Source organism: Telopea speciosissima, chromosome 3 (assembly GCF_018873765.1).
Source record: "Telopea speciosissima isolate NSW1024214 ecotype Mountain lineage chromosome 3, Tspe_v1, whole genome shotgun sequence".
NCBI classification, from domain to species: Eukaryota; Viridiplantae; Streptophyta; class Magnoliopsida; order Proteales; family Proteaceae; genus Telopea; species Telopea speciosissima.
Genome location: NC_057918.1, coordinates 13,841,864 through 13,854,923, shown reverse-complemented (window position 1 = coordinate 13,854,923; position 13,060 = coordinate 13,841,864). Strand labels below are relative to the sequence as shown.

At 39.2% G+C, this 13,060-nt stretch overlaps 1 protein-coding gene across 4 annotated transcripts; it reads right to left on the bottom strand.

Moving 5' to 3' along the window:
- Positions 1–1,986: 1,986 nt before the first annotated feature.
- LOC122654312 lies at positions 1,987–5,514 on the bottom strand. 4 transcript variants are annotated; one of them, XM_043848351.1, is made up of 8 exons: positions 4,495–5,510; positions 4,338–4,401; positions 4,141–4,233; positions 3,926–4,045; positions 3,055–3,153; positions 2,666–2,725; positions 2,474–2,568; positions 1,987–2,285 (listed from the first exon to the last, which is right to left on the bottom strand). In XM_043848351.1, the coding sequence occupies exons 1-8, from the start codon at positions 5,355–5,357 to the stop codon at positions 2,174–2,176; spliced, it is 1,506 nt and encodes a 501-aa protein (XP_043704286.1). In that variant the 5' UTR covers positions 5,358–5,510; the 3' UTR covers positions 1,987–2,173. The 4 variants fall into 4 exon arrangements, 2 of the variants coding, with proteins under 2 accessions (XP_043704286.1, XP_043704287.1); XR_006331892.1 differs by having other exon boundaries at positions 2,165–2,321; positions 2,389–2,568; positions 4,495–5,511; XR_006331893.1 differs by having other exon boundaries at positions 2,165–2,321; positions 2,404–2,568; positions 4,495–5,511.
- Positions 5,515–13,060: the final 7,546 nt, after the last annotated feature.

Sequence of the window (13,060 nt, the reverse complement as noted above, 5' to 3'; positions counted from 1 at the left end):
TTAAGAAACCCCAATTTGACACAATCATACACCTTCATGTATGATCGCATGTCCTTGTGGTGTTGCATAAAGTTGAAAATCTCACAGGAAATAATGCACTTATATGGATGGAATCTTCCTTTGATAAAAGGCTGGTGGTTGCTCTTCTTCTTTTTTGTCTGGAAATCAAGATAAATTATAATTCCAAACATGAGTGTTTATCTCACTAAAAACAATTAAAATCCATTAATGTTGGTGCTGCACGATTAAAACACACGGTGAGCCCTTACGCAATCCTCCTGTGATACAAATAGTTCTTCAAGTGATATGTAATTTGCTTCTCTTGGCCTCTGGCCCCTCTTTTTTGAATGAATGTACATGATTGCTATGGATACTGGATAATCAAGTGAGATGTTGAGACGCTCTTCCCCAATTCAATTTTCTGTTATGGAGATACTAAATGAGGGTCTGGTTCCAGCGAGAACTATTTTCTAGCGACATTGCTGACATGATTTGTAAGATCAAATTGCCAAGATTTCATCTTCTTGTCGTCAAAATCAAAATCTGGGAATTATTCAATGAGCCATGCTTACAACTTCATTGCTGAGGAGCATATAAGAAACCATAGGTTGGCTACCCACATTGACTGAACCCGGCCTCATGTATCAAGCCCATCAAGACCATGAATGAACATAGGGAATTCCCATGGTCAAAACTCTGGATTATGGTCCAGAGTAACACTGTTCACATGGAAGTGCATCAAGGAAATACTGCCCACCAAGGTGAAGCTGGCTTCAAGAATCCAAATGGTGGAAGTTAATTGTGCCTTCTCTACTTGCATGAGCCTAAAGATATCTGCTACTCTGTTTAATTGTCCATTTGCAAGACATGTATGGTGGGATGCAATTTTTAGATAGATTTGTTTGAGAATTACAGCATCACAAGCCCACAAGAGTAAATGGAAAGTGTGGAATTTGAAAGACTGGCATTGAAGGGAATACAGCGATATTTAAATCAATTGATTCTAAATGAACTCCATTATAAAGCAATAGAGGGAATGTAGATCAATGTTTAATGGAGTAAAAAGCGAGAAATTGTGAGGAAATGAGGGAAGATGATATTGTATCTCATGAAGAACATCTCCCTTCTACACTGAACTTGATTAAATTCAGAGAAAATCAACGTAAAAACCTTTCTATTCGTTGATGAATGTGATTACTCATGTGCTATACTGCTTCCATCTTAAGGGGTATTAAAAATAATTTTATGGCAGCAATAAAACTCTTGGTCTGGAGATCAGAGAGATGTGAAAGGTCTGGTGTTCTCTTAAGAAACAAAAGGAAGAAGTAAAACACAACTAATTTTATATGTTTGGTGTTTAATTATATACCTCATAATGTCATCTTGTTATTAGCTCATGTTTTGGCCAGAGTGGCTGGACTTTCATATATCAATGGTGGGCGGAAACAAGATACTCCATCATGGTTGGTTCATTCAACGGGCTCACCCATTCAGGTGTTGTTAAGCCATGCAGTCCTGTAATGGGTTGTGCCATTGTGAATGATTTCCTTTTGTGTTTTCTGTAATCCTTCTGTTTTTGGTGGCTTATATTACTCATAAGCGTCAAAACATGCAATTTTATGTACCTCATCTGAGGCCATTTTGAAGGGGGAAAAAAATTCAGAACTCGTTATTCGGTAGGTGTAGGTTGTTCCCATCTAGGAGATTAGTTAAGACGAAAACCTGCATGATTAGATTTTCTATTAGTTGTTATTTTGTGCAGTTTGAATATTTTTACTTGAACTAATCCCCCCATGAACCTGTTTCCACTTCTAATAACTATGATAAAATGGAAAAATGGGAAGCAAAACAGAGTCATTCTTCTACATGCAAAAATCAAGGAGCCACCCACCTCATAACTTGGCCAGATGGACTGACTGCCTGTGATTTTACATCCACAGAAAGTAAAAAGAAAGTATGATTTTTCAATTTGGTCATTAACCACTGGTGTAAAGCAACACTAGCTTCCCGTTACAATACTACTATTAGTTTCAACAAATGAAATTATTTTCATTGCTTACAAATGGACAAGGAAATGCAAAAATCTTTGTTCTTTCCGAAGAGTGACAAGGAAAAGCTGAACATGAAGGTCTCTTTTATTATTCGCCATTCATCATCCTTTCTCTTGTAGCTCTCAGAGTTGGTGTGTATAGATGTTGATGTCATTCCATGACATGCATTTGATTTTCTTGTGCTGAGGAATTTGGAACTTTGGCTCTCTAGGAATGGTTGGGTGTTTCTCTGACCTTCGAAACAAAGCACCAAAAAACAACAAATCCATAAAAATGTGAACCTTTTCTGTCGATATGCCAAAACATTGAAGAAATACCTTGAGATTGCTACGACGCAGATAAATGGTCCTCTCCTAGTTTGAAACATTAGACATCTTAAATGGTATGTTACATCCCCCAAATAACATGTGATTAACCCTTACCTTTTGGGTATGAAAGGCCTATCAAAGTAGGGCATGGGTTGAGCTTTCGGGACGAGCTCTCTTCTCAGCCTCCTAATCTCTTCTTCTTCTTCCAACTACAGGTCACAAGAAAACATATGAAGATTGTATATCAAATGAAACCATATGGTACTTTTATCACAACTCAATCTATCTTTTTTATTTATCACTTACCTTCTGCTGTTTTTCTCGTTCTAGTCTATACTGCTCAATAAAGCTCAGTTTCTCAGCAACCTAGACATAGAGAGAAATATTTTCTTTAATTGTTAGTGTAAAGTCATACACTCAAGTATTACAAAACAATAAGGAATATGTTTAAAATTTTAGAACCATAGAGGATTGGTGCAGATCATGTTATATCTACATTATTGGGAGTTTATCAAACAGAAGCAATTAGAGTTCAAAGTCAAACTTCCTTTGCTATAACAGCAGAAACAAAATTTTCGCTTCTTTATATGGTCATCGCTAGCTACTGCTGTTGCACTGGACTCATCTTATGTACACTGAGCACTGTTATGAATAAAACATAGTATAGAATTCTGTGTTTATTGATAGTAACTTACGTGAAGATCGAATTCAGCACGCTCCACTGCCCTAAGATCACTATGTAGCTTCAAGTCAATCGGTCTTGTGCTTTCTTTTACTGGAGGCCTCACCAAGCACTGGGATATCATAAATCATCAGTAAACACTTAAATATTAGCACATAGAACTTGCATACAGTATACGCCAAAATTCCTTCCTCATTTTTCCCTTTTCGACAAGCAAGAGTTATTTGGAACACCAAATAACTTAGGTCATATCCATACCAGGATTGAATATAGTGGTATACAAAAATCCCCCCCCCCCCCTCCCTTTGATGAATAAGAATTAGTCAGAGACCAGACAACCCCAACTTGATTACTTTAAAAAAGCATGGCTGTGGTCATATCCAAAAGGGGATTGACCTTAAATAGTTTCCTGTTAAAATTATTCCAAACTAATCACCAAAAAGGAAGTTCTATAATCTAAACCAAAGCTCCTAAGTATGGGAAAATAGTTGTGGTATCCATCTCACCATTTTCTTCTTCCTCTGGGGAAAGAAGGATGAATGCTAATAATTTTGACAGAACTGTATACGCAATCTTATGTTTCCTGATTTCATAAATGAACTGTGTCATTCAATTTCTGGATGAAAATCCCACTACAACTGAAATGTGACAGAGGTAACATCTACCACTACCAAAAGGAATATAGTTGCAGTTTTGCTAAACAAAGAACTTTGCCCATTGGTATGTACCTGGACCTGGACATCATAAACACCAGAGAGAAACAGATCTCAAAGCATTCCTTTTGTACTGATGATATTATAGTATAGAAATACACCAAGAACAGTCATTAGTTACAACAGAATTTTCTTCTTCTTATTATGGTGCACGTGAATAGAAAGCCTCACCTCTGGTTCATCTGTTGTCCATGGCAGGCCTTGTGCAATTGGTATCCGCTGTCTCTCATCGTCTATAATCATCTCCTGCATCTTCTTGAGAAACTCTTCCTCTTTAAACCTCCCTCGTTGCTGAAATGAGATAACCCACATTGATGTAGTTTAACGTTAGATGAAGCCGTGATGGAAAACATTTTCCCAATAGTAATAAGGTTAATTCAATGTACCTCTGTTCTTAGTTTAAATGGTTGCTGACTGGTCACTTTGGGCTGTTTCTTCTTCCACTTTTTTCTACCAAATGGCGCCAAGGATTCAGAGCTCTGAAATTGCACCAGTATTCAGGTTCTTGATAGATAAAAATTTCATAAGATTACCGATTACAGTATACCCTTTATTTCATTGTTAAGAGTGCCAGATTTCTTACATTTCTCCTGGTCCTGATCCTTCGACCTTCCCCTTCCCCAGATATCCTGCTTGTGAAAGTAAAGCTTAAGAACAAAAGGGAAACAAAAAAGAGTCAGCAACATTCCAATAACAGTGGACCAAAGGATATGAATTTGATCTTATGTTGAGGTCCTAACCTTCCTTGGCTGCTGTCGCACGAAGAAGAAACCCTAGACTCCGAACTGAAATTCTCTGCTGGGCAGAACAGCTCTGATGGACTAAAAGAAGATGGAGATGCATCTGTTTCTGGGGCCTTAGGTTGCAATCCTGGTAATGCCCACTTCGTTGGCTTCTTAATACTTTCGTTCTCTGCATCTTCGTTCTCCTTTGAGTCCTTATAACTTGGAATTGAATGAAACTTCTCAAATGCTTTGACCAAGTGCATAACTCTTCCAAAACCCGGTTCAGGGATACTGTTTCGGGCTGCTTCTAACAACCTCTCCCTCCTCCTCTTGATCTTCGAACCACCCATTTCATTTGAAAACTCCTTCTGATCGTAGTTAATTGATCCATTCGGTGAAGATTCATTACCTTCCATGTCTTTCTCCTGTGAACTCGCAGCAGTTTCGAAGTTTTCAACAGTCTTCTGCTCCTGTTCAACTTCAGCGATCGTCTGCGACTCATCTAAGTCAATATCCTGTTCCATGCTGCTTCTATTCCAGAACTCTTCTTGAGACGCTCTGAGATTCTCGTAAGCAATCCAAGGGCATTTCATGTGATTACCTTCCATCTTCTCTTTGCATTTGCAGGAGACGACAGTAGAATTGGATGTCTTCGAGTTCTTCTTGGCTACTACAAATTTCCTTTCTTGAATCTTGGTACGGGGAGAAACGATCTGATAAGAAAGTTTTGGCGCAGATTTCTTCGATTTGGTCGATTTGACAACCGGAGACTTTGATTTTGTCTGCAGAGGACTTCTGCTCGATAGATTCGGATTGGAATTCTCAGTCTCTGAAGCTTTGAATCGAGATAAATGTTGATCTTTTGAAGGAGTCGTCATGATCGGAAATCGCTGAATCGATTTCTTTATTGGTACATGGAGGGTTCGGAGGCGAGAAGAGTGGAAGGTGAATGAGCAATTTTGGATTCTCCTCTGGTTTGTGTTATTCGTGAAGGCCTGAGGGAAGATGAAGAGGCGCAATAGATGGGTGAAAAATCAGAAAGGTGAACGTTAGTTCCCTGACGTTCTCGTAACGGCTAGTTTTGTGGGGGCTTTGTTTGCTGACGTTGGATGTTTATTTTAAATTTTATTTCACCATGGATCGTTGGATTTCGGTGACAACAAGGCTCGGTGGTGAACCGTTATGGATGGTTCCTTGTTAATTTGCGATTTTGACGGGGGCGATCATGGAAATTGACTCCTTTATTGTATGAATTTTTATTTTTTTGGATGCAATTTTATTGTATGAATTACGAAATAAAACTCATAGACCTCGAGGACTGTCTAATACTCCAGAGTCTAGACTCTAGTGTCAATCGATTTGGTTTAGGATAAAATCAGTTTGGTTTGAAAACCAATCTCTATTAGTTTACTTCCTTGGTGCAATGGTAAGGTTGTTCTATTACCACTTAGTGTTCGTTGGTTTAAGTCAGAAAATAGCCTCTTTGCGAAGGGGGGGGGATGTAAAGTTTATATTATGACCCTCCTTAGTCCCTCAGGAAATAGTCTCTTTGTAAAATTGATCTCTATTAGTTTACTTGGTAAGGTTGCTCTATTGCAACCTAGTGCTTGTGGGTTTTAGTAAGGAAATAACCTCTTTGCAAAGCGGGGGAGAACTATAGTAGTACTGGTGGAAAGATGAAATTTCCATCCCTTAGTGAACAAGTGTCTAGCGCATTTGGTTGTGTGTGGTGCGTGTAAGCCCATTCCTACCAGGAGGTCTTGGGTTCAAGCCTCTTAGTTCACACTTCCCTTTTCCCACTAGAATAGGATATAGTAGGACCTACCCAAAAATAAATATATTGTACGGTTTGATTCGAACCTGCAACCACCAAGTTGCAATTGATCAACTTTACTGTCGTGCCAAGGCTCGCCCTCTACTCTTCGGATTATTATCCTCTCCAATTCCTTAAGCTCGGCAGTGCGGCAGTGCTAGGTGGAGATGCCAACACATGGCAGCTCAGACATCCAAGCACTGCCATGTGTCCGAGCTGCCACATGTCGGCATCTCCACCTAGCACTGCCGCACTGTCGGGCTATAAGGAATTGGAGAGGATAATTTTCCCTACTCTTCTTTCTCTTTTTACTTCTACATAAATTATCGACACCATAGCGCATGATCCTTGCTTTTCTCATTGGTAAATGCATATTGTGTTCAATTTTCCATGTCATCAACAATCAAATTTCAACTAGTAGGAAAATCATAAGAGGATAATGATCTCAAGGATAAAAAATAGGATCATAGAGAAGCTATGCATGCGCTTCATTATGTAAGCTGTGTCTACAACGAGTTTCCTTACGATGTGTTTGTTACCCATTTCCTCCCTGACCGGTCCCGCCTATGACATGTATGTTAGGACCATATGTCTCTCCCTGGTTTCTGAACCTTGTCGATTTTAAAACCTTGTGTATCACATGTTAGCTATATGCGCTATGTTTCTTGTTTTCTTTCTTTTGGCGTTGGGCGCGCATGAATGAATAGCCCTGTTTTCAACCTAAAAAAAGAGCTAAGTGCAAACATACCTCCTCACCAGTTGAATCCCTTTAACAAAAGTAACATGTTTGAATCGATGTAACCTCAAGTTTCTTGGGTGTTGCATTTTTCTCTTCAGAATGAAGAGTTAGACACAAGTTTGAGTCCCTCGATCCATCAAGGTAACATTGAAGACAATTATATCAGGGGCTCAATTTTGAAAATTGGTAGTCTTGGAGAATATGACCTTATTGAAATTGTGAAATCATGAATTTCAGCTAAACAGTTCATCAATTAATCCAAGGGAAAAAGTACTTGTTCCAAGATTCCTCAGATGCCCCTCGTGTTGGATTTATGTGTCCATCAAACTTAATTTAAAGAGTTCAATTAGATGTGTTTGGTATGATTTATGACCTCTATTTTTCATTAAAATAAATCAACATAAGTATAATTTTTTAAACAACTCGAGGGTTGTTAATTTATAATTTATCATCACAAGCTGTTAATATTTGTTTATGCGAGTACCATTAATGAAAGCCTCCACTCTCTCTCTCTCTCTCTCTCTCTTGGGCATCTGAAAGTAAAACACTTTTTTGTTTCCCTATTTTAAACACTTAAAAAAGTTGTTTTCTAAGTTTCTAATTTCACTTGGTGATTCGTGCCATTGGTCATTCTCCTTAAGACGCTCCTTGAATAATAATCCCTTTCAATTCGTTACCCGCTTCAATTTCCTCCAATTCCTCACATAGGAGCAGAAAATCTACCCCACCTTGGGTAGTGTGTTCGGGTAGGGGGTAGGGTGGTCATTCCACTCCTATGTGAGGAATTGGAGCGGGCAACGAATTGGAGGGGATAACGATTCGTCATTCCCTATGGTGCAATTTGGGTTCTTGAAAATCGACCTCCAAGATAAAACATCCCCTTAGGCCTTCCGATAGTTGTTGCACTCACTCAGCCACGTTAGAACACTATTAGCTTGTGCTCAATCAACCAAATAAAAATACAATAGAACTCTAGAAAACAGTATGCAATAAGGCAAACAAAGATAGAGAAGTTTAAAACACTTAGAAAATTATATCTAAGCCTCCAAGAAGACGTCCTCTATTTATAAAAGAAAGGAATCCCTTAAAAGCATTTTTTCGGAAAGGAGATGTCTTCTTAAGAAACTAGTCAGTACCGACACAAAAAGTTCATTGGATGACTCACGACGAGGAATCGATGATACCGACCAACAAGCTGTCGACGCCGAAGAGTGTATGTCACCCTTCAGATGGAGAAAATATCACAACAATAGAGATTCTAACATGCTCTGATACCCAATGTGTTAGATGTTAGAAATCCTTTCAACATGGAGCTTTAGATTAGGGGTGTCACTTTAGGATCAGAATCGGAAACCGGAATTGATCCGACAAGAATCGGAACCAGACCACTTATTGGAATGGATCTGGTCCTAGTGATATACTAGTGGTCTGGGTCTATCAACGGTTCCATAATCAACAGCCCATTAAGGACCGGATAGCACCAAAACCGTTGGAACTGGATGATATGTAAACAAATCGAATGGGAAATTAGAAATACTGAAACCCTAAAAGGCTTTAAACCCTAACCTATTAATAATATTACATTGCTAGAGACTTTTAAATGGCGCTCTTTAAGTCATCAGTATATGAGTTGAGTTTGAAATGGAAATCATATAGTCTTAAAGCTGTCTCCTTACTTATATATGCATCAATGTTTTATTTTGGGCTCTACAAGACTATATCTATGTATGATGAAGCTCTGATTTTCTTAGAAAAACTCTCATTGTCTTTGTTTTGGGCTCAATAATGTTTGGAACTGATTAGGAATTAGAACCGGACCACCCATTAGTTAACGGTCCTGTGTTTCATATTTGGATCAGGTAAACTTATTGGATAGATTATGATCTAGACACCTTAGAGTCAGAACTACTAAGGATCTGGATCAATAGCCCAGAACCGAACCAAATGACACCCTTCCTTGACGTGTTTTTGAAATATATCGAGAGAATATTTTGGGAAAAACTTTAAAACCCTATAAAGCTTTCTGAACCCTAAGATGATGTGGTGAACCTTGAATCGCGTGGGTAACGAAAACTCTTTCCATGTATCATCGACAACTGCAAGTCTGCAACCCTCTTTAGTGACGTAAACATTGTCGACTACTTATGAGTTTCTACTAAAAACTATAAAACGCAGGGCCCATACGCCACGCTCTCCACACGTTAGCTTCACGCTTTGCCGCGTGTCCGTGAACGCAGCAGAACACAAAAGCATCTGTAATGGAGAGAGGACGGGGGGAGAGAGAGAGAGAGAGAGCACAATTACCCCATATAATATGTTCGAAAGAATCGAAACCTTATATAAATGTGATACTTTTTCTCTGAAAGTATAAATATATCTTTTGTATATTAGGATGATGAAGCAAAGTGGGCAACTTTGATGCTCGATTTCGGGCTTAATCTCTCTGATTCTCAAGATTTAGCGAGGGATATCTCCAACCGACTCGATCACTGCTTCGAGGCGTTCTACTGAGCCATCTTAAGTGTAATTCTTCAGATCTTTAACTCAACTGCTGTTCTTTTGTATTTCTTCTCCCAGATTCTCGCCCGATCGAGTGTTTTTCAGAATGGAAAACCTTGTTGGCAGCCCGAGTCCGCGATTTTTTTTAATGGGTTTTGATTATTGTGTCACTAACTGTGTTTTGACTGTTTATGGGTTTCCAGTGGCTTTAGCGCATGTTCTTAACAATTATCAGGGGTTGAAAAGATTACCTTCTGTTTTTTATTTCATCCGTTAGACATTTAGCAAAGGTTGATTCATGTAGAATTTTACCAAAAAAAATAAATAAATTCATGTAGAATGTGCTGGCATGTCGCTTTCATTCTCAGTTTCAGACTTCCAGTTTTTTTTTTTTTTGTTGGAGCAGAAGATAAGAAACATTTTTTTTTTAGAAAAAAATCTGAGGAGGAAAAATTAGGAAAGTAATTAAATAATGATAGAGTGTAATTCGGAAAGTAAATTACTTTTACTAGCATTCTTGTTGTTATAACTTATTAAGTATGTAGAAGTGGAAGTCGAAGGAATGATCCTCTCAGAGAACCTTTTTCTATTAGTATTAGAAGTTGCATCAGCAGTGGCAGATAGTTGTAAATGATCACAGGGGCCTTAAGGTTGTGCTGGTTGTTGGACTGATAGTAGCAGTGATACAGGGATGTGATATTTGGACCATCTAATGAATCATGGCCTTAGGGGACTTAAAATAGAAGAGCAACAGCTGCAATCAATTGCAAAATATGAATTGACAATCTATGTGATGTCTGGTCTATGTCCAATCCGTGGAGAACGGAGCCAGTTGGCTGACGGTCAATCATGATTCATGAATGCTATTGTCAATACCAACAGCTTTATTGATTAAAACTTGCATTGAACCCCCTCCTCCAATCATGAAAATATTTCAATGGCCTAGGTGCCTGTGTAAATAATTGTCCTTAGCTTCATAGAAATCCATCACAAGAGCCTTCTTATTAGAGAGTTAATGTAGTCCTAGGTTGGTAGAATACCCACTAGGAACCAATATTACAGGATCTGCTATGAACAGGCAGTCCGATTGGTGTAAAATATGGAATTAGGTCAAAATTAGGGTTAGAGTTTGAAGGGTTGGTTATGCTAGGCAGGAGTAGGGGAGTCTATTAATATTGGTCCAGTGATGGTTTAATGAGCAGAAGAGTGAAAACTTTAATGGCAGCAAGTTAGGGTTTCGGGTTTTTAAAAAGAGTGAAGTGAGAGAATCTAGGGTTTAGAGGGGGAATTAGGGCAAGGGCTTCAGGTCGAGTTCTCTAGGTGTAGAAAGGGTCCCTCGGCCAAAGTGGGAAGGTTTGATGATGGCTGGATGTTGCTGGACTGTAATTTAGGGTTTCGGGTTTTAATGGGAGTTGAGGGAATTTAGGATTTTGATAATGGGCTGGGGCAGAGGTCTGGATTGAGTGGAGGGGGTGTACTGGGGATGCTGTGGGTTTGAATTTGAAGTGATTCTGATGGTGGATTAGGCCTGTGAGTGATTTAGGTTATGGGAATTTGAAGAAAACAAAAGGGGGAAATTAGGGTTGGGCTGTGGAGGGTTTAGAAGAAGTATGGAGATGGGGATGCTATCACACTTACTTGCAGTAGCAGGGAGTAATCGGTGGCAGCTTGTAATGGCTGTAGCTTGAATAAAAATTGAATCTTGGAACTTGGAACTTGAACTTGAAACTAGAACTTGAAGAGAACCACTCGGGCTTCACACTGCAGAGTGTAGATTGGATCAGACACCAATCCCACCAACGAACCACCCGGGCTTCACACCGCAAGGTGTCAGTTGGATCACACATCAATCCCACCAGCTTTGATCATACACAAAGCAAATCTTCAGTAGAAGAACAGTTGCAGCAGCTTGCAAGAGAGAAATTTCATAAACAGTGAGGTCAAAAGGAGCCCCACGGTTTGCCTTTATTTATAATGGCTAAAGGCCTAAATTCCTATGCAGCCTAGGAATAGGAAATCCCTAATCTTTGGCTGAGTCTAAATACAAAACACTCCCTCTCTAAAATTCGTGTAGAGGTGTGGTCCCTAAAAGAAAACTTAAGTTAAGAAGGTGCTATCCTAAAAGAATATTCTAAAATCACTTAAATTGGACCAGTGGTTCAACCGGTTCATTTGAAAACACTAAAACATGAAAATAAACTAAGCATAGGGCTAATCCCGTATGCAACTTATGTACCCCAACTTTAGGCCCATAAAAGTCGCCTATTACATAGAAAACCCATGAGACCAAAGGCCCAACATATCTATAACCCAACCCTAGACTTATTTCTAGGGACAGAAGCCCCCAATTTGGTGATAAACCTGCATGAAGAGTAAATTGGAAGTAAAGGAAAAGCTGTCCATACTAGTGCTCCTACCAGGATCTAAGCCAGTCTCCCCTTTCCACTTTGTAAGTCATGCAGTAGCTTACTCTGCCATTTTGCTCATAGTTACTCTTAAGATCATCTTCAGCAGTATCATTGTGACGATAGGCTGTTGTAAAGTGAGTAATATAAAGACTAGTATGAGAAATGTGAAACTAATTTGTTAGAAGGAAAGTGTGTCTCCTCCAGAATACCAGCAAGAAACAAATTAAGATGATGAAGGCTGAGGTGACCAACGGGCACTTTCCTTAAGTCCATAGACGCCCCCTAGTATGTAGTTGTTTGAAGAGAGAGAGAGAGAGAGAGAGAGAGAGAGAGAGAGAGAGAGAGAAAGAGAGAGGCGTTACTGGCACTCGATGAATGCTAGACGTCTCCGGATGAAAGTGGCTAGCGTTGGCGACAAGCCAACCGGCGTCAGACGCCCCACCTCCGACACCGGCTAGAATAGCCCACGCATTGGACAGAGAATAATGGAGGCTGGTAGGGGATCTGACATGCTTCAGCATCCAATTCTGAGGGCCAGTGCCGGTGATACGTCGGACGACACACAACCGACATCGGAAAAGCCAAGCATAACATTGGTCAGAGAGAAAACGTTGCGAATGACCCCTAACGGACCCCAACACTTGATAAATTCTGTCTGATGTTTGACGGCCTGAAAACAAAGTCTAGTAAAAACCCAAATGGCGTCGGAAAATCTATCTGACGTTGGAAAAAGGAAACCTGGAAAACAAGTCCTGTCCGGAGCAAAAAGATATTTTGTATACCAAAGCCTCGCCATGACCTGGCGAGGCTCGGCGCGCGTGTTATAAATAGAACTTTCAAAATACTTTTCTTTTATTTGATATTGAAATTTGGCTTTGTTTGTTTTTCCTCCCAAATAAAAAGAAAAGCCTAGTGGGATAAGGCTGAGTTTTTTTTTGTTGTTTGAAACTTCTATTTTTAACACATTTTCAACATAGGTTAACTTGAATTATAAATATAAGTTTCAAAATAGTTTTCTTTTATTTGGTTTTGAAAATGAAGCCAGTGTCCGAACACTTTTTTTTTTTCTTTCAATTCTTGATTATTAAATTTATTAAAATAAATATTGACCCTGGTTCTCTT